This window comes from Phragmites australis, chromosome 2 (genome assembly GCF_958298935.1).
Source record: "Phragmites australis chromosome 2, lpPhrAust1.1, whole genome shotgun sequence".
Classification (NCBI taxonomy): Eukaryota; Viridiplantae; Streptophyta; class Magnoliopsida; order Poales; family Poaceae; genus Phragmites; species Phragmites australis.
Genome location: NC_084922.1, coordinates 43,681,746 through 43,702,166, shown reverse-complemented (window position 1 = coordinate 43,702,166; position 20,421 = coordinate 43,681,746). Strand labels below are relative to the sequence as shown.

Sequence of the window (20,421 nt, the reverse complement as noted above, 5' to 3'; positions counted from 1 at the left end):
TGTAATGGTGTGCAGGTGTGTGCCAAGTATACTATTTTTTCTTAGAATCGAAGACAGAGTAAATAGTGCTGTAAGCTTTCGCTTAATTGAAAAGATTTAATTTTTTATTTGCATCCTACATAACATATTAAACAATATAGGACTGTAATCAAAATAAACACAAATAGAACGTCAAGATATGAAAATAAAAGTACGTAGTATTATCTATCTAAGGATATATGATAATCTATTTATGTATTATCATTTTAAGTAAAATTACAATAAACTTCTTATAACATCTAACATTTAAATATTTCGAACAGATATCAATCATCATGTATTCTCTATTTGTTTTGTAAGCTTTCGATCGGTCGGGCAGGTAGAAAACATCCATCCCATTTTCACCTCCAACAGTGTTGTTATGAAGATTCTATTCCGTGTCACCGCGTGCCAGGTACCTACACAGCATGACAAGGGGTGACAAAAAAGAAAAGGAAAAATGTGTCTCATTATTGATGCGAATCAACTTATCTCGGAGTGCCCTGAAATCTACAAATCGTTCTTGAAGGGGTATAAAAGGGAAACGATCATCATGATTCATCACTAGTATAATGTTCACATCAAAATTTGCAAATAAGTTTGCACAAGGCAACAAAAATTTAGTCCTGTTATTCACAAGTAGCAAACATATCTCCAACAAGATCTACAAGACAAAAGGGCACACAGCAAATACCGATTGTCGTGTGATCTTGAGCGTCATTCATTGATCATTACTTGCTCTCTCAAGATAGCTAATTATCATAGTCTCTTTAAAATCAATTCCACTTGCATCGATGCACCAGCTTTTTTTTTCAGAGCCACTAGATTAGTTGGGAGCACAAAAATGGAGTGCTACTGCTCAACGATCTTCCAGAGTATGCTCAAGATGATGTTCCCTCGCCAGGTTCTCGAATTTGGATGGAAGTTCTCGACAGGCTTGCTTCAAGTTCATTTAATTCATCAATGTCCAAGTCATCATCAACATCGATATCTTCCTCAGGCTCCTCAACCTCCTTGACATTAGAAGTTGATGAACTTGGACCTGCATCCTGACTTGTCTTGCCCTGCCACATGGGAGGAAAAATACATCTTAGAATATATATACATCTATACAGAAAATAGGTACATGCATTTAGTCATAATATCCATCAAATTCCGTGCTAAAACATGCACTGAATTAGGCCCTTCGCCAGAAACAGAAAGCAATTCACCCTTAAGAAATTAGATAACAAATGTTCTTTTTCTAGAATACAGGAAAAGAATTCTATATATCAATTCATTAAATAAGATAAATGTGATATTGGATCCACAACTTGAGTGCCTTTTCTATTTAATATTAGATTCCAGGCCTGCATATTTCTTTTCTGCATAAAGGAGGATAAGAGATATAGGCATATTGCTAGTGAAAATCATCATTGCAGCAAGACATTCTATCTGCCCGAAAAAGAATAATATCAGGTGTAAGATAAATAAATCTATGTGCATTCCATAGAATCTGTTTGGAATAGAAGCCAAGTTATTTCTTTGATTCTTAAATGTATCCAATGGTTATTTATCTATCTAATTTCTCAATGCGTATATACATACAAATACAGAGACTTAAATATATGCACACAATTCTATATCTGAACCCATGGGTAGCAACATCCACTTGAGTTTTTGGACACTTTGGATGCCAAAAACATACACGGAAATAGGATGGATATGGTAAATCATATATGCACACAAATTTTTAGGGGCCAGCTCATATGCAGACCAAGAAAAGGTGTACGACTGGAACCTGCTCGTTCTTTTGTCCCTTCATAAGGGTGCAGAATATGTCCATCAAATTCGAAGTGGGAATTGGCATGACATGTACCACTTTGCCTCCTCTTGGGTGGTGGTGGTAGGGTGTGTGCGTGAGGGGGTGAGGCTAGGTCTTCTTTATGCAATGTCAAACTCTTACCTTGCTAACCTATCAGTGCTTTGATTATGGGGCCTACGCAATAGGGAGCAATTATAAGGCAAGGAAGGGTAAATTTACCGGTTCTTCATTAGCTTCCAACTCTTTATGTCTCTCATAGACTTCATATGCTTCAGCATCATCAACGAACACACTTGCATCAGCCATGAACAACTCACGGCCACTGGAAACAAGAACAAGAAAATTCACAGTAAGTACATTGAGGGCGGAAAATAATTAACAAGTAGAAAAGAAGTTTACCTCATGCGGTCATTCTTAGCCCTCTCAGCCTGCAAGGCGGCCTGGCCAGCTTCTCTTTCTTCTGCTTTCTTCCTCTTCCATTCCATGAACAATTCCGTAGTCATAGGGGTTGTAGTCTTTGTCTTTTTACGCTGTGATATCAACACAACAAAACAGGATGTAATAACAGTGCTAAAGAGAATCCAACACAACAAAAATGGGGATGAACAGGAGCTTCACTGTTCAGGACATAAAGAATCCGAGTAAACTTCACTCACCTGATCTTCTATCTCATCTTCGATTGCTATCTTTTCACTCTCTTCCTCCAGTAAGGCCTTCATTTGGGATTTCAGTACATATCCAGGAGGAAGGGCATGCCTGTAGTGGCAATCTTTGCCACCATTTGGGCAAACCCAAAACCACCCATACTGTTTCTTCTCCACGGCATCAAGAAAGTACTTGCAGACCTACACAGAACAATACAGTTAGTCAGTTACCAAAACTATCCTATTTTAACAACACTTTGCAAATTGAATAATAGAGATAAAAATTCTTATATCACTAGATTCACTACTGAACATAAATTCATATTACCAGCTGAAACGGGCAAAGAAACAGCTGTAAAGACATAAAAGAAAATACCAAGTTTCTGAAAGATAAGAAACTACAAAATATAAAGAAACAAGACACTGATTATGAACTATGACAGGGTTACAATTAACAATGGTACACTAATGCAGATGCTAATGCGTCAAAATATGATAACCTGGTAAACTTTTTAGAAGTGCAATCATGAAAACATCATTAGTGCCAATACATTTGACATTCAATCAGTTAACATACCACAGGAATGAAGTTTCTCTGCCAAATATCAATTCAAACATGTAACCAATTATTAAGTTTTACAACTAGTGCGTTAAGTTATTACTTAATGATGATGTTGCCTCCTTAATAGTTTTGACAGTAATAGCCAAGCTGTCAATGCAATTCTTGTAATCTAGTCCAAAACCAAAAATAGACAAAGATAGAACCAGCATAGTATTGCACAGCACAAATATACTGCCAATTGAGAATATAAGGAATATAATTTCATAGTAAGTTGGAGCTCACGCAACATTTGACATGAAAGAATTAGAGATTGACTGCATAATAGGCTCAGAGTAGTGCATACAATATCAGTAGGTTTATTCTGCTGATACTCCGTCTTTTTCGACTCAACAACCTTCTCGAGAGTCTCCTGATCCCAGTCCTCCATGGTTTCTAGCCATAACAAAGAATATGTGAATTTCTACTAAAAAACTTGAAGAACTAGCACAATAAGACAATAGTTCAACTACATTTGTCTCTTACCCGCATCACGCTTGTCTGTGTAAATATCGATCTTTTCACCCTTCCTCTGGACATTCAAGTCATGTGAGAACTTGCACTTAAAACCCTTTTGGCACTGTCCTGCCTTGAAGAACTCGCACAGTATTGACTTGGGATCAACACCTGCATAACAGAATATATGCCATCAGCACCTATCACCAGGATACTAGTTGGAACACCATAAAAATCCCAATGTACCCATCCAAATAACTTTGCTATATTCATGTGCAACCTATAGGGCTCCGAGGGGTTTCAAGGTGTCCACATTACACAATGCAAAACTTACACCGAACAAATTAACCAAACTTATCAACAGATGACACTAGTATTGTGCAATCCACTTCGATACTAAAAATGATATCAGATGGAACTTTGTGACACTCGTTCATTCACATATGAACTACATACAGCAAATCTTGATAAGACTACTCAAGACACCTAAGCGCAAGAAGAAATGGCAGTACCAACGGGGACTTTGGGCTGGCTGACGGCGACCTTGAACAGATCATTGAGCTCCTTCTCGCGCGCCTTCTCCTCCTCCTTCTTCTTCTGCGCATCCACATTCGCAGCCAATAAAAATAAACATCAGAAGAGCAGAGCAATCGGAGGAAAAGCAAAGAGGCGCGCGCGCGGGTTTCGATCTGAGCACTCTCCAGTACCTTCGCGGCGGTCTTGGTCGGGTCGGGCTTGGGCTGGACCGCCTGGTGCAGGGACTGGACGTACTTCTGGACGTTCTTGCTCTTGTTCTTGTTCTTGAGCCCGAACGTCTTGTCCTCCACGACCTTCTGCTTCTTGGCCAGGTCTACCTTCGATGGCTGCGCCTTCTTCGGCGGCATCCTGCCCGGCTGCTCTTCTCGCTCACGTGAACGTCGGGGATTAGGCGGCAAGAGGAGGCGGCGGCGATGGGAGGAGGGTTTCTTGGGTTTGGGGCTGGGAGGAAGGGGAAGGCGGAGGCGAGGAGGAAGGTTCTAGAGATGGTGGTCGGTCTCGTGGTGATGTGGGGAACCCGGGATTGGACGATGGTGATGGGTACTGGGCCTCCAGCGAGGGCTTGGATATGGGCCTTGGGCTTGGATACCGGCCCAATGTGATTTAAAATGTTTTTTCTCCAAAAATATTGTTGCATCAGGCCTAATTTCTGCCACGTCGACAGGCAGGCCCACATCCGGAGCCTTTCTCTGACGTGGCAGACCAAGTCCACCCTCGCAAACTCAGAGTCCCCCACATGAACCCCTCACCACCCGCATCGCGACCGTAGGTTCCATCAACCAGCACGAATCTCAGAGCAGGGAGGTCCACAACCAAACCCTAAACACCAAACCGACCGCGTATAAATCCCTTCTCCACCCCAATACCTGCCTTCTCTCGCAGCCGCCGCCGCTCCCAGCCCGTGCTCCTCCCCTCCCCACCTGCCGCCACCTTCCGCCGCGGAGAGCCCCCAAGCCCTTTCGTCAACATGGGGTACTCTGCTCTCTCCACTTTACACTCTTCTGATCTGTTCTTGTGATGTTTATCTGCTGCTTTGGCGATCTAGCAATCTAGTTTTGTTTGGTGTGGTTGTATGTAGTAGCATGATGTGCTATTGTGCTTGTCCCGGTCTACTGCGTTATTCTAGATGCTTTGTTCCAGATTTCCTCTCAGTTTTGTGTTTTGTTGAGAATGAGTGAATTACGTGTGATGAAACCAAGCTTATTGACGGTCCAGTGCTGATCAGATTTTACAACGTCAGCGCTAAACATTCTCATAAGCGATATCAAGCGTTGCTGCCGCGTAGTGATATCTTTCTTCGTCCGGTTACCTGGATCTGGGAAATTATGCGTGGTAGCATACACTTCTTAAAGTGTTCTATAACACATTAACATTTCAACGAATCGTCATTGTTCTATAACAAACTTTATTCTTGTAATGCTCCCTACTCCATCATGTTCTAATGCATTTAAGATAACAATTATATCTTTATGGTCAGGTGATTAGATTTAAATCTATATTTATGATAATTGCTATTTATTGGTAATTGGTTATTAAAAAGTATCTTAGTATTTTGACTTCTGTGGTTGGATGATTAGATGCACTTATTTTGTTCATTTAATGGCATTTCGCTGGCCTTGTTATGAATTATTATAGAATATCTTTATTATCTAGCTGTTCTTCCATCCAGTTGTGTATCCATCTGATAGCCACTTGTTTATGCTTCTGAGTATGTAGTAAGGTTATTGTGATGTAGATATCTGTTATTTCTAGCGCACTTGGTTCAGATGCAACATCAACTGTAATGTTGTAGTCCGTTAGCATATGCTGTTTTCATCTAACTGTGATAACCATGTTTTAATCTTATACAGGAAGACACGTGGTATGGGAGCTGGGCGGAAGCTCAAGACCCACCGCAGGAACCAGAGGTGGGCCGACAAGGCTTACAAGAAGAGCCACTTGGGCAATGAGTGGAAGAAACCGTTCGCAGGGTCATCTCATGCCAAGGGCATCGTGCTGGAGAAGATGTAAGCAGAAGCTCACTGTATATGTATTTTTGCACTCAAACGTAATTGACCAAATGGGCATTGATTCTGATGCAGTGGTATTGAGGCCAAGCAGCCAAACTCCGCTATCCGTAAGTGTGCTCGTGTTCAGCTTGTGAAGAATGGCAAGAAGATTGCTGCCTTCGTGCCAAATGATGGTTGCTTGAACTACATCGAGGAAAATGTATACTCTTTCATCCTGCCCTCTTTGAATGCTTGTCTTCCATCTATAGCAGCAACATAATTTCTCTTTTCTTGTGTCTCTATCCAGGATGAGGTGTTGATTGCTGGATTCGGTCGTAAGGGTCATGCTGTGGGAGATATTCCTGGTGTCCGGTTCAAGGTCGTCAAGGTCTCTGGTGTGTCTCTGCTTGCCCTTTTCAAGGAGAAGAAGGAGAAGCCAAGGTCTTAGATTGTTCTTGTGTCTAAAGCGGCAAGCATTGAGTAGACAGTTTGAAGGCTTTGGATCTTTAAGAAGAATGGTTCCTTGCTATGTTTACAGCGCACTCTTGAAAATTGTTAACTTAAGGTTGTGTTGGTGAAAACAATTTATTGTCAGACCATGCTTCTGTGAAGAGAATAGTACTGTCAATGAGTTTTGTTCGCTCAGTGTGACGTGACGCCTACACATCTGATTGGTTTGTGTGGCCTAAAATGCTCAACAGTTCTTTGGTTTTCTCTGCAACTATTGTTCTTGCCAATGCCTGGTACCAGTGCTCGTCGTGCTGGAGCTGCTTGTAGCCTCCATGCCTCATAGTAGTCCATATCAAGCAAAAGTTGTGCCGCATGGATGAAGCTCAATGGGAACAAATGCGATTCTTTTGAAGCGATTAGCTATGATGATTACACCAAGCCAGAATTTCAATGTACCCCAAACGAGGCGCCACAAGAAACCTTGAGGCCCTTGTTGCATCTCTATTAAGCTACTATGACATAACTCATCAGCTGCGAAGCTTGATTATTTGAATAATTCGATTGTGTTTTTTTGGAAGTAATACCTTGACGAAAGCTCGTAGTGTGTACACCCTGTCCCAACGGTGCTTGGATGCAAGCCACGTCTTGCTGCAACTGAAATTTCATCAAATCCGGCTAGTGTTTCACCGGATGCTTGGATTTCTTCGACCAGTGTTTCGACGAAATGTCATATCTCTCACTGATAAATAGGATCACATATGTCAATAACATATAGATAAGGATATCAAATCTTCGAAACATAGTTAAATTAGTGATATGGAAGCAATTTTTCCTCGATTTACAATCCAAGTAAAATGAATAAATAAAAGCAGAAATAGCACCTAAAACCCGGGGTCCACTGACAGGAACTGACAGTGGGACCGGGGCCCGCTCCCTTCCTCGTCCCTATTTGCGACCGACGAACGGCCCAGATCCCCGTCTTCCTTCATCGCACCCACCCGGACCTCATTCCCTTCTCCAGCGTCCGATCCCCATTCCCCACCGCTCCTCCTCTCTCCGCGGCCACCACCTCCTCTCTCTCTCTCTCTCTCCTCCCCTTCTCTCCCCTCCCCGCCTCCGCGCGCGCGCGCGTTTTTATAAGGTACGTACGGCGCATCGACACGCTGCCCGCCCGCCACCTTCCGATTCCCGGTGGCGCCGCCGTAACCTCTGACGCGATCGATGCCGTGTGGCTTTCATGTTGGTGGATCTAGGGTTTTGGCGGAGGCCGGTCTCCGGCGATGGCGGACGACAGCGGGAGCCACGAGGGCGGCAGCGGAGGAGGGGTGAGGGAGCAGGACCGCTTCCTGCCCATCGCCAACATCAGCCGCATCATGAAAAAGGCCGTGCCGGCCAACGGCAAGATCGCCAAGGACGCCAAGGAGACCCTGCAGGAGTGCGTCTCCGAGTTCATCTCCTTCGTTACCAGCGAGTGAGTTGAGATTGGCCGGTAGCGTAGCCCCTTGGCCTTGTCGCCTCCGCCTCGATCGGGTTGGCTTTTCGTTCAGGTTGTTCGGTTGATTCTGATTTGGGCGTCGGCGGCGCCTGTGTGTGCAAGCAGGGCGAGCGACAAGTGCCAGAAGGAGAAGCGCAAGACCATCAACGGAGATGATCTGCTCTGGGCGATGGCCACGCTCGGATTCGAGGAGTACGTCGACCCCCTCAAGATCTACCTACAAAAGTACAGAGAGGTGAGTGATGGCTCGTGCTCACTGTTGTGTAGATGCGGATCTCCTTTCTTTAAATATTTGTTCATCTGTCTCATGACGCTTCTCTGCCCTCCTTGCATATTATCTTCTGGGGATGCACATGGTTATTGCAGATGGAGGTATGCGATATTGATAAAGTTCTCTCTTTTTTCCACCACTGATCTGTTCTCCATAAGTGCAAAACTCCTATGTTCCTCTGTTTATCCTAGTTGAAGTATAACCTGGAAACAAAATGAAGCCAAGAGGCGTGTCCTCGGAGCTTAGTATATCATTCCATTTGCAGTGCAGTGCTGCCCTGTACACAATCTAATCAGGTTAATTAGAAAACATTTGGCAATTGACAGGAAATGCCGAAATGCAGATAACCAGGTTTCAGTAATGCAAAGCTGCAACATTAACACCTGAGAAAGACTCAACATATTTATTCTGTTTTGTGTGCCGTCTAGGAAAGGTACCTGCAGGCTGCATAGATGATCTCAAATGCTAGGTTCTAAGGAAGTTTGCATAGATGATCTCAAATGTTCGTTGTATAATTGCCCATTTTTTGTTGGATTGCTCTGGCAACCACACAAACTTCTGTGCTACCTAGTGTGGTTGCTGTGAGCAATACTTTCGTGTACTATTTGCATATGCATGGAATACTATTCAAAAAAATTTCTTGTTAATTTGTGGTAGGGTGATAGTAAGTTGTCTACAAAGGGTGAGGGCTCTGTAAGGAAGGATGCAATCAGTCCCCATGGTGGCACCAGTAGCTCAAGTACCCAGGCCAGTATTTGTAACCTGTATTTGACTATTTGTCTCCTTCCAGCTAAGCTTGAAACTGACTTACTCATGTTACTTATAGTTGGTTCAGCATGGAGTTTACAACCAAGGGATGGGCTATATGCAACCTCAGGTAATCTATCATAGCTTCATTTGTCAGTAAAACAATGCTGTAGTTCATTTCTGAGGCTAAACATGACATAATTTTTCAGTTATACATTATTTCACTGACAATTTTTCTCCCTTTACACACCAGTACCACAATGGGGACACCTAAAACTGAAGACAGCAGCAATTTTCTGGTACTAATATTGCTCCGAGTGTTTTTTTTTTTTGCTGTATGTAGATTATTTGCCACACTAGTGCTTTTTTTCCATGTTAAACACAAATTTCCAACCGTTTCCCCTTGACATATGTATCTGTTTAACAAGGCAACTTAAGATGCATCTTTGAGCTCCACAGCAGATAATTTTTTTGCAATGCTTTATGCATGTTTCGTGCCTATTTTTTTATTCTGAAAATTCTTTTTCCCTCCAGTGGTTGTCCATCTGCTAGGGAAGTCACCCCCGCATTGGGTCCATGTTTATTGGCAGAAAACTGAAGCACCTAAAAAGGGTGTTCAACTTTTGCGATGGCTGCCAGTCAGATGTAAATTGATTCCACGAGAATAGCTTCACCTCTGGTTTAGTGCTTGCTTTTGTCTGTATATTCAGAATGATTTGACCGTTGCTATTTTGGCAACCTTTTACATTCACATATCTGTATTATGAAGCATAAATATACTGTAGCCATCCTAGTCTCAAATAACGCTGATTAACATACAATTATGCTATGCTCATTTTGTCGAACAAAAATCTGCTTTGTTGATATCCCCCCAAATGCGAGGCTTGCCTGAACCCAATCGGTGGGGACCCTGTGTTCAAGATGTGTGGTGCATGGCAGCTGTACTGGTGGCATTGGGCCTAGCTTTCACCGGCTCTGAAATTTTTCTGTCAATTTATAAAAAATGGGTCAATATTGCTAGACATTATTTAATTGTGGCTTCAGTTTGGGGATACACGGTATACCGTGTTTTGCCTGACGGGCATTGCTAATATTTGCTGCAAGGCACCGTTTCCATTGCTTTGAAATAGAATATGGGGGCATTTCTGCAATTTACTTTTGCAGTAACACTTCCATTAGCTTGAGCAAAAGAAAAGAGGGACGAATCATTTCCCTATTATTTTAAAATTCAAAATCTATATTTGAAACTTCTCAGATCGATATGGCCGGTAACTACCAGTTAACCACCAGTATTTTTATCGCTGAAAAGATGCGGCCGTGCGCATACAATGATGGACGGCACCAATATTTCCTGGTGACTTACAGAAATACCGATTTTGCTACTGCAAAGGGAATAATCAAGATTTATCTGTCTTTCCATAAGTGAGAACAGAAGCTGGCAATACATGAAACATGGACACAGTAGACAAAAAGAGCAGCGTTTAAAAGAATAAGCACAAGGACAACTTTTTATTTGAATTGAAAAAAAAAATACAGTTAAATATCTGTCATGCCTTTCTTCCAGCCAAGGCACAAGAATGCCCAAAAAAAAGTATGTTCTCATTTATAAGTTGTAAGGGCCAGTCACTTCGATAAAAATTAAAAGCTAACAGTAGGCAGAGCAAATCTACATTTCTATCTTTTTTGTTAGCAACTATAATCTGCATCTCCGTTGGAGGAAGAATATTGCCGTGAACTGTACCATGAACCTGCCCTCTACAATATTGCCGTGAACTTACAAAATCTCCTTCCCCGACGCTGGCAATCTCAACTACGACTGCACGCATGCGCTAGGAAGAAGTCCGGCGGTCTGACAAAATGCTGTGTATCGGTGTAAACCCATCTTGCCCATAAAGTACCACTCCTGTGCGCTCCAAAAATTGCAAGAAACAAACCGAATCCCTTTACGTGATGGATTTCACATGTATTAGTCTTCGTTGTCTGCTAGCAGAGCAAATGAAAATGGTTTGAATTTGTAGCCATCCCCATGGTAGAACTTGTTCATAAACTCAACCCAGTGCAGACGCAGTGCATGCAGGAAGGCACTCAGTGATTCCATCATGAGCAATATGAAGGCAGTGGCAAAAGCAAAAACTATAAACCCCACTAACTTCACTGCAAGATTGTCATACCTATGAACAATACAGTAAACAATTGAAGTAAGCCATTGTTAAAAAATTGTGCATAATGCAAGCACAAAGGAAAAGTTAGATAGAAGGTTTCTTATAAGACAAACAGAAATACTATATGGAGAACTGATTGCAAAAATTGTCTTAAGTCAAAAGGGAGAAAGGTGCCTACCCCCAGGCAAGAAGCAACAGCTTCTCATAGAAAACTGTTGACAGTTCTGAATGTGCCAAGCTGAAACCAACGAACAACACACACAAGTGAGGAATTGAACCAGAAGAAATTGAACTTTGCAGCAAAACAGCACAAGAGGCAAACCTCAGGGCCCAAAGTCGAAGATAAGATGCAGTATTTGAAACTGCACCGAGTACAAACTCAATGGAATGTATCATTTGATGCACAAAAACTTCACTAAAATTGAAATCGTCATGACGTGCTCGGGCAGAATCAGGTTCAGAATCTGGATCCATTTCTGATGTCCCTAGGAAATGATAGGTGTGACCTTGAAACCTCTGCATCCAGGCATGGAAGATTAGTAAGTCACTAGATATTACACTCACGATCAAGGTTCCATGCTCACTCAAACAGAAGAGGATATTCAATTTGTTTCCTTTAAGCACTTGATCATTTACTTCAAATTTTATGAGTGGAACATATTTAGGATGATAGCAAAGAATCTAATATAGAAAATTGTCTTAATATGTTTTCCAAAAATATTTTTCATAACAATATACCTCCTTATGAAGTTTCTTCAAGATAAAAGGCTTTGGGAAGAGCATCCATGGAACAGCTACCATAGCCAGAAGCAACAAAAGTATCTGAAAGTAGAAAGCTGATAAGTTGGTGCACAAAGGATGCTACAAATGCAGAGTATTTGTTTTCTAGTGTTAAAAAGGGGCATCATAGAACCTGGAGTTCCTTTTGGCCCCAAAACAGTTGATTTTCTCCAAGATCTCCAGCAGGATCAAGGAACATATATATCATCACATGATACAGATCGGCTTTAGAGCCTGTGCACCACTTGATGAGAATCAGAAATGCTAAGTAACCAAAAAGGCTATTCAGGAAAATCATCTGCGGTATGAATTGATACCTGACGAATGCACATAGTTAAAAAACACTGCACTTTCCACATCTAATTTGGCCACATCGAAAGAGAAGATACAACAGGACATACAGTACCTTATGTCAAGGGCATTTCCATGAAATTTCGCGTCAAAATAACTTAATAAAATCCCCAGATTCATCTGGGCGACACCCATTAGTATAGACATCTTCATCTTTAACGAATTTAGAAAGGGTAGCTCAGACCGACTTCCACGCCAACTTGGGTCCACTCCAAAAGGATAGGGATCGCGGACTTTGATGAGACCAGCAGTATGTGCATCACTGAAGCACAGAGAGTAGGTGTCAAATTTTCTGGGACAAAACGGTCAGTGCATGGTTATCTGACATTAAAGTGTGTTGCGTGTAAATGTTGCTTCCTTGACCTACCAGTGCTATATGATGTTAGACAAGAAGGTCCAATATTACATTACGTACCAGCCATTCAGAAAAGGAAACAAACAAATTGATAAAGCTCTCTAGACCTTTAACAGAACTGGCTACTACTGACTACTGAGCAACAAACGATCTGGCAGACCACGATCTTTACTACAGATAAATACACTAAATGAAACTCAATGCCACGATTTGTGTAGTAGGTGCATATAATTTCTAGTTAAAAGGATCCTGTATGAAGAGTGATCCATTGTGCGTGTCTCAAATGTTGGATGTATATAGCTCTTTGGTATGACAGAAAATAAAGTTATGTACACACTTCAGTAATTTAATGTATTTAGTATGTACACTGCACATACTCAGTGATAGTGACCTTTAGTGGTGTAAAGTAAAAACACACTTGCTCGCTCACACAGCACATTGGAGCTATAGCGATTACTCTCATGGCAAGATACTGTAACCCAATAAAACTGGTTTTTGATCCGACAACCAGCATAACAGAATAACAATTAACAAATAATTGAGCTTAGTTGAGATATTTAACTGATATAATAATTTCTACAGCATAAAAGAAAATTTGAAGAACCATTATCTTATTAAAACATAAACAAACAAAATAGTAGACATACCTGCAGCTTTTCTCCCGGCATTCATACGCAGATTTTCCAAATATATGGAATGGAACTGAGAAGAACTCGTTATATATAAGACCACAGTATATTGAGAATAGTGCCATCAGAAGAATAACATAGCGCCCACCAAATGCCATCTCCATAAAGCTACCAAGTTTCTGAAATAAGTAATGGACCGGAGGTTATTGGAAGAAGTTGAATGCACTAGCGCAGACAATGTGAAAAATAAATGATAAGATGAAAAGCTAAACTAAAAGCAACAAATAGCTTCCAAGCATGATTACATTTAAATAGATAACCGTCGCCGGTTCCTTGCATGCAGAGGTATTACACTGGATTCCCTCTACATATAAGAGTGATTTTCTAGACCTGTATGCAAATATTTAATGACAAAATGGGCTATCTGCCGTATTTCTAAAGGAATCTTGTGACATAACAGGCCCCTTGCGCCTCTACCTCTATCAGATATGGGATACATCATACATGTTCAGAAAACAAAGAGGAGTGGAGTGTTTTGCCATTCCAAGAATATTTTTCAGGTGAACAAATTCCTCCTGTGAGGCTGTACAGTAATAACGCAATACCAGATTTGTTTGTAATGGTTGTGCCAAATAAAGAAAGAAAATGGTTCACGTTCAGCCAAGTATACCTGGGAGGATAGTTTCTTCTCACGAAGTATAAGAATCAAAGCTCCTAGTAACAAACATATTCCATGACCCCAATCTCCAAACATAACAGCAAAAAGAAATGGGAATGTGACAACAGAATATACAGCTGGATTAGCTTCTTGATATCGAGCAACACTGCAAGAACACAAAATCATGATCAAACTCACTATGTAAGGTTCATGATGAAACTATCATAACATGCAATTCTCTTTCATAAGAGAATGGGATAAAGTAAAAGAAACCATTCCCAGACAAAAAGCAGTAACATCAAGTACGCATTCAAATAATCTCCAAGGTTTCAAGAAGTTATTAGTCTTCTAATTTTACCAGTACTTAAAGCTCGTGGAAACCACTGAACACTCACCAAGCCAGCTTAAACAATTAAACTTTAAAGCAACTCAGGCTCGACCTCACATCTATTGTAAATTTAATATACTATAAACCAATGATGTATAATCACTTGATCACCACCCAAGATCAACCAACAAACCCTTCAAAAATGGGACAGCAAAACCTTTCTCCTGGACCAAGTAGCTAGAGTACCTGATTTACCCCGATTAATTTGTTTGACTAGCATTTAGTGATAATTATAACAAATTAAAATCATGTGTTCATGCTGAATTTCACAATTATGTACATACCCATACGCATCAACAATTTCCTGGAAAGCGTTGGTAAATTTATCAGTTCGGAAATATGTAGGTGGTGATTCAATAGTGTCCATCTCATGAAATATTGTTCCAACTTGTGAGTTGCTGTGAAGTGTTGCGCGCTGCAAACATCCCTTGATCTGAAATGCAAGTTCGAAGTAAGAAAATTGTTCTTAAACCTTTTCCCCCAAGAAAATAGGAATGGCCACAATAATTAAAATAAATGTATTCTCCCTGACCTGCGATTTAGCAAATATAGGACACCATCCTTCCCCAACAAGGCATTTCTTTGTCACGTCAAAGTTCAGCATGTTTAGCGTGTCATATACACCTTTCTCCTTTTTAACCTAAAAGGAATACAAAACTGTTAATGATTCACAGTCCCATGTACTAGCATGAGAAATGGCCATAGATCTTCAGGGGTGAAAAGGTACAGAATTTTTTTTTTTTTAAAAGAGAGAAATTGGTATTTACTTGATTACCATGATTGTCCACGTCCACAATTGTGACCCTACTGACTCAAGAGCTCTGTTTCTGTGCTGGATTCCAGCATCCAAAGTAAATTCTAGATCAGAGAGGCGTGCAGAAACCTGAGAAAAATTATGTGGCAGTTACTACTTTAGCCGATAGTATTGAGATTACATCACGATGGATAAAAGATTGTCGTGTATATTGTGACGAAAATTTGTTTGGCATACAAATGGTGAACATCATCCAGATTACAGACCAGCTTTTACATGGACGAAGATGGCAGACCAGTAATATATCACGGAGCAAATTATAATGAAGGTTTTTTCACACTGAATGAAATCAGTAAGCAATGGCAGCTAATTTGTTTGGGGACAGGTTTTGTGACCCAACAAATAGTAGAAAGGTGCTTAAGAGCCCCCCACCCCACCAAAAAAAAGAAAAAAAAAAGGGAAACACGCGGACACCCCAAAGGCAGAAAATTGTAAGTCAGATATTGTTGATGGCTCGAGACCACTCCAATAAAATAGCAATAAGTAGGGTTGATTCATGCTTTGCAATTCAAAGTGAATAAATGAACTAGTGTGCCAAAAAGGGAATTAAATTACCTCCTGGAAAATTTGTCTCTGCTTGACCATCTCCTCAGGAACAGGGTAGCAACTTGCTCCAAATGAATCACAAATCTTTAGTATCTTTGTTTTGGCTTGTTCCCCAGAAAAGAAAATTACGAAAACAGTTTTCTCTACCTGTCAAAATGTTGAAATTTCAGAAGCTTTGAAGGTTTAAAGGCACTGAAGGAACTGTAGCAAGCAAAGTTGAATTTCAGTACTGGAATATGCATTGATTTTGGCAAAATTAAATGAAGAGAGAAAATAGAGTGCAGCTAGCGCAATCAGTAAATAATTTGACGCAAATTTAGCAGTAGTTATAACCCAGTATACACAAGAATTAGCAAGGGCAAACCATGACTATCAGACCTCTTCACCAGATATGGGATCAGTTAAAGGTTCCCCTGCAGGCGCCTGATTGAATAACATATTTCCTCTTGTAGCTCGGAAAAGCATCCTCTCAAAAGCCAATGCCTTAGACTTCAATATTATCCCACTCACAAATCTAACTCCGGAATTTCCATGAGACCCTTGATGTACTCCCTGGGAACAGATTTGTGTTACGATTGAACGGGAAAACGGAACAATGTTAGTTTTATGGATCAGAGCTAAACTAAGACCTGTTCGAGCAAATAGGCATTTCCATCGTCCACTTCCTTGTCATATATGTTTTCATCTAGCTCCCGCTCAGCTGAAGCTGCATGGTTGTGAGAAGAAGCAAGGATGCCACCTGCCTGCAAGATGTTGTTTGAGAAAACAAGGAACCGAACGAGGAGCAAACACCCTATTTAAATAAAAGCCAATATTTTTTACTGACATATGATAATAACTACAGAAGGCAACTGTGCTTGCCAAGAAGTGTTGCAGATTTACAGTTCATAATTTAAAAGAAAAAAGGCATTAGCTACAGTATATTTCTCATCTTATTTTCCAAAAGAAAAACCGTTAGGCCTATCACTAAGGTGTTGGAAACATACTTGTGCAGATCTTTTATCTTTCATTTGAATAGACACAAGAAAAAATAAATATTGGATGGACAGTTCCATGTTTCACAAGAATCGAGAAAAACCTTAGACAAGACCAGCTTGAATTCAAGAAGTTCATTGTATGTCTGTTGTAGCTTGTCACTATTTGTATTCATCTCAAGCAGCTCATGTTCATGCTCACCCAATTTTTCCTGGAGAACCAACAAAAGCAAGTGTTCATTTTCTCTCAAAGAAAGCTATTTATTTTCCCTTAAAACAGCTATGCTAACAGAAATACTTAGTCATGCAACAACAACAACAACAAAGCCTTTGTCCCAAGCAAGTTGGGGTAGGATAGAGATGGAACCCACAAGATCCAACTAAAAAGATGATGATAAAACAATAATAAATAAAAGTATTAGTAATAGTAAAAAAGTAAAAGTAAAAACAGTACAAGAAGACTAATGTATAAGTTATGGCTCCAGCACGTGGATTGCTAACTTGCACGTGCTTCTATCCATAGATAGTTCTTTGGGGATATTCTATTCCTTCAAGTCTCTCTTTACAGACTCCTCCCATGTTAGGTTAGGTCGACTCTTGCCTCTCTCCGTATTATCGGTGCGCCTTAATATCTCACTATGTATGTGTGACTCTAGAGGCCTCCGTTGAATATGTTCAAACCATCTCAACCGATGTGGACAAGCTTTTCTTCAATGGTGCTACCCCTACCCTATCACGTATATCATTATTTCGGATCCGATCCTTTCTTGTATGGCCACAAATCCATCGTAACATACACATCTCTACTAAACTTAACTACTGGACATGTCGCCTTTTAGTTGACCAACATTCGGCGGCATACATCACGAGTCAAAGCATCGTCCTATATAAGTTAACTTTCAGCTTTTGTAGCACCCTCTTGTCACAGAGGATGCCGAAAGCTTGGCGTCATTTCATCCATCTAGCTTTGATTCTACAACTAACATCTTCATTGATATCACCATCCTGTTGTAGCATCGATCTCAAGTATCGAAAGGTATCCTTCTTGGAAACCACCTCTCCATCGAGACTAACATCTTCTCCCTCATGCCTAGTAGCACCGAAATCGCACCTCACATACTCAGTTTTGGTCCTACTAAGTTTAAAGCCTTTCGATTCTAAAGTATATCTCCACAACTCCAATTTCCTATTAACCCCTATCCTACTCTCGTCAACTAGCAACACATCGTCAACAAAGAGCATACACTAAGGGATATCTCCCAACAGAAATACTTAGTCATAAAGGAAAACTTTTGTTGCAGGAAAGATGAATAATGCACCTCTAGCTCCTCCAGATCAATATCCGGTTGAAGTGCAGGTATAACAGAAGATTTTACACCTGCCTTGTTGATCTGATCACTGAAAAATCTTAGTTTACGTGACATTTCTGCACATCGTTTTACCTGCAGGGGAATTGCAGCAGATTTGTAGATAGAAAAAGTTACCGAGGAAAGCATGGGGTGTTGGTGTATCCGTGAACACAAAACAGAGGAAAGCAACAGTCCAAAAAAGTTCAATAAATGATCAGCCCTGTTCCAATTTTCTACAATCTACTCAAAGGGTACTCAGTGCCATGAGCATATTTCATCAGGTAACTTGATTGGAATACAATACCCATGATATTTTACCCCCTTCCCCAACAAGAGTCACAGCTTATTAACATATCTGCATTCTTGTTGATCGGCTATTTCTAACGGCTTTCAGAAGAAAAAAAAAAGAAAGAAATATGAAGTTTTGTGAATTAATATTAATTATTTGATAGATTCAACCAAATTCGGTTTGACTCTATATGTCCGCTCTAATTGTCTTACAAAAGAAGAGAAATATTAACTACTAATATTATGGCAGTGAAACACACAAACCGTGATGCTTGATTGTACTAGTACTAGAGAACTGAAATATCATAATTGATGTGTTCTACAATTTAAAAAGATAACTCCTTAAATTTAGCAAAGCTGATGATACTTATTTTTCACAAAAAAATTTACAAGAACACAACTGATAGCATGATTAACAGAAAATTACATTCTATATAATCGTTCTTGTCTTCCATTCTACATTCCAAAAAAATCAAAAGAAAACTCCTCCAGAGTGATCTGTCTTGTTAAAACTTAAAAAGTTAACCATCTGGCTTACTTCACATTGAATAGCCCAAGATAAAAAAGGAATGCTATCTGAGTACTACATAATCATAACATCCAAGCAAAGATTTTTGCTAACAATAGAACAAATGCATGAAGAAGAATAAAAAAGTAAAATATGGATTCCAAATTACATGTTCAATGTATGGCATATGTGTAGGAGAATAAAAACACAGGTGCATGCAAAGTAGTGTGATCAACACAAAAATGAAATGAAGAATAACATAATTTGGAATACCTGATTGACAAATATACGCTGGAAAGGACTCTTATCCTCATTCAACTGCAGAAGATAAGATAAGAGGTCAGAAAAATCCATTATAGCCAAACAGAAACAAAACTTTTAAATTGAAAGCAGGCGCTAGTTAACTTTTTCTATGATGACACCATGACAACAAAGTCAAAAGGTACTGGCTCTTTCTTCACATACAATCACCAACAGACAGTTTTCACCAAGCCACCCCTCAGTCCCATTTCATCAAAGATCACGTGAAGAAAAATTACCAAGGAAAATGACAAGTTCTGAAGCGTACTATCCTTCTAATATTTTCCCTCAAACAGCATTACAACAAACGGATAAAGACGCGTTATTTCCTCAAGATCAAAAAACAACAACGTTATGATAGTCAGTAGGTATAAAAAAAAAAGCTTGTAAAACTAGGCATATAAAAAGCTTACACATAGAGGGGTTTGAACACCCAATCACGATATCATAAAAATTTCCCTACTAGTTTTATTACACCAATTCAACAGTAAAGCTTGCTACAGTTAAAGCATGCAACTCTGTGTTCATGGTATCACCAACAAACGGTTATCCATATTACTAATGATTAGTTAGTGCATACTGGCTCAAAACACAGAGTGGCAATTCATTTGCTTAAACTGGCTCAAGCTCAACACGGATGGATAGTATGATTGTATGAATATGATCAAATGAAGCTAAAGCACACTTATCCAATTCCACGTTTATCATCAAAATCTCTGTGAACCTGAGGCCTCAATGAGAGCGCCCGGTTTGTGCCCACCAATCTAAAACGACCTCGCACCCACTGACGAATCAAAGCAGCCGTCCAAACCAGCTCAAACGAGAAACAAGCATCGAACCTCGGGATCCAATGACATCCAGATCAAACATTAGCCCTCCGATCCGACCACGGCCGAGAGCGAGATCCAACAGAGCATGGAGCGTGACGCGCGCGAGCGGGGGCAGGAGAGAGATCACGACTCCCGAGGCTGGATCAGGCAGATCCGGGCGAGAAGGGCAAACGAGGGGAGCGACGAGAGATAAGAGAGGGGCACTCACGTCCTTGAACTGCAGGAGGCCGAGCTCGCCGAGGTAGGTGACGGCGAGGCGCGCGCACTCAGCGGGGATGATGAGCTGAACGAAGCACATCTTCTCCGACCGCAGGTGGTCCATCGGGGGAAGCCGGTCGAACACCCCCATCCCGCCCGCAGGAGCCCCCTCCCGAAGCTTCCAGAAGGTTCGCGAGCGCGAGGAGGAGGAGGACGCGGTGCGGTGGTTCCTCAGATCTGAGAGGGTCGGTCCTCTAATTCTATTCTGAATTCTGAATCGTTC

General features: G+C 40.8%; 4 protein-coding genes across 6 annotated transcripts; 2 read left to right on the top strand and 2 right to left on the bottom strand.

Annotated features, from left to right (window-relative positions):
• Positions 1-456: 456 nt before the first annotated feature.
• LOC133909086 (zinc finger CCCH domain-containing protein 11) lies at positions 457-4,568 on the bottom strand. Of its 2 annotated transcripts, XR_009908299.1 has the most exons (9): positions 4,228-4,568; positions 4,033-4,117; positions 3,551-3,691; positions 3,372-3,460; positions 2,479-2,667; positions 2,222-2,352; positions 2,042-2,144; positions 713-1,082; positions 457-582 (listed from the first exon to the last, which is right to left on the bottom strand). XR_009908299.1 is itself a non-coding variant. In XM_062351373.1 (8 exons), the coding sequence occupies exons 1-8, from the start codon at positions 4,402-4,404 to the stop codon at positions 900-902; spliced, it is 1,098 nt and encodes a 365-aa protein (XP_062207357.1). In that variant the 5' UTR covers positions 4,405-4,568; the 3' UTR covers positions 616-899. The 2 variants fall into 2 exon arrangements, 1 of the variants encoding a protein (XP_062207357.1); XM_062351373.1 differs by lacking the exon at positions 457-582 and having other exon boundaries at positions 616-1,082.
• A 317-nt stretch (positions 4,569-4,885) lies between these two features.
• LOC133909085 (small ribosomal subunit protein uS12) lies at positions 4,886-6,690 on the top strand. Its single transcript, XM_062351371.1, has 4 exons — positions 4,886-5,029; positions 5,908-6,063; positions 6,139-6,265; positions 6,353-6,690. Exons 1-4 carry the CDS (start codon positions 5,025-5,027, stop codon positions 6,491-6,493), a joined length of 429 nt encoding a protein of 142 aa, XP_062207355.1. The 5' UTR covers positions 4,886-5,024; the 3' UTR covers positions 6,494-6,690.
• A 790-nt stretch (positions 6,691-7,480) lies between these two features.
• On the top strand, positions 7,481-9,837 carry LOC133909084 (nuclear transcription factor Y subunit B-3-like). The gene is made up of 8 exons (XM_062351370.1): positions 7,481-7,636; positions 7,749-7,966; positions 8,096-8,225; positions 8,357-8,362; positions 8,919-9,008; positions 9,088-9,138; positions 9,262-9,307; positions 9,543-9,837. Exons 2-7 carry the CDS (start codon positions 7,776-7,778, stop codon positions 9,280-9,282), a joined length of 489 nt encoding a protein of 162 aa, XP_062207354.1. The 5' UTR covers positions 7,481-7,636; positions 7,749-7,775; the 3' UTR covers positions 9,283-9,307; positions 9,543-9,837.
• A 661-nt stretch (positions 9,838-10,498) lies between these two features.
• Positions 10,499-20,421, bottom strand: LOC133909082 (V-type proton ATPase subunit a1-like). Of its 2 annotated transcripts, none has more exons than XM_062351368.1 (18): positions 20,149-20,421; positions 19,084-19,128; positions 17,985-18,107; positions 16,770-16,877; positions 16,321-16,434; positions 16,070-16,243; positions 15,701-15,838; positions 15,107-15,214; positions 14,864-14,971; positions 14,616-14,764; positions 13,956-14,109; positions 13,304-13,464; positions 12,357-12,563; positions 12,084-12,267; positions 11,909-11,992; positions 11,493-11,686; positions 11,349-11,408; positions 10,499-11,179 (listed from the first exon to the last, which is right to left on the bottom strand). In XM_062351368.1, the coding sequence occupies exons 1-18, from the start codon at positions 20,287-20,289 to the stop codon at positions 10,975-10,977; spliced, it is 2,457 nt and encodes an 818-aa protein (XP_062207352.1). In that variant the 5' UTR covers positions 20,290-20,421; the 3' UTR covers positions 10,499-10,974. The 2 variants fall into 2 exon arrangements, with proteins under 2 accessions (XP_062207352.1, XP_062207353.1); XM_062351369.1 differs by having other exon boundaries at positions 19,950-20,290.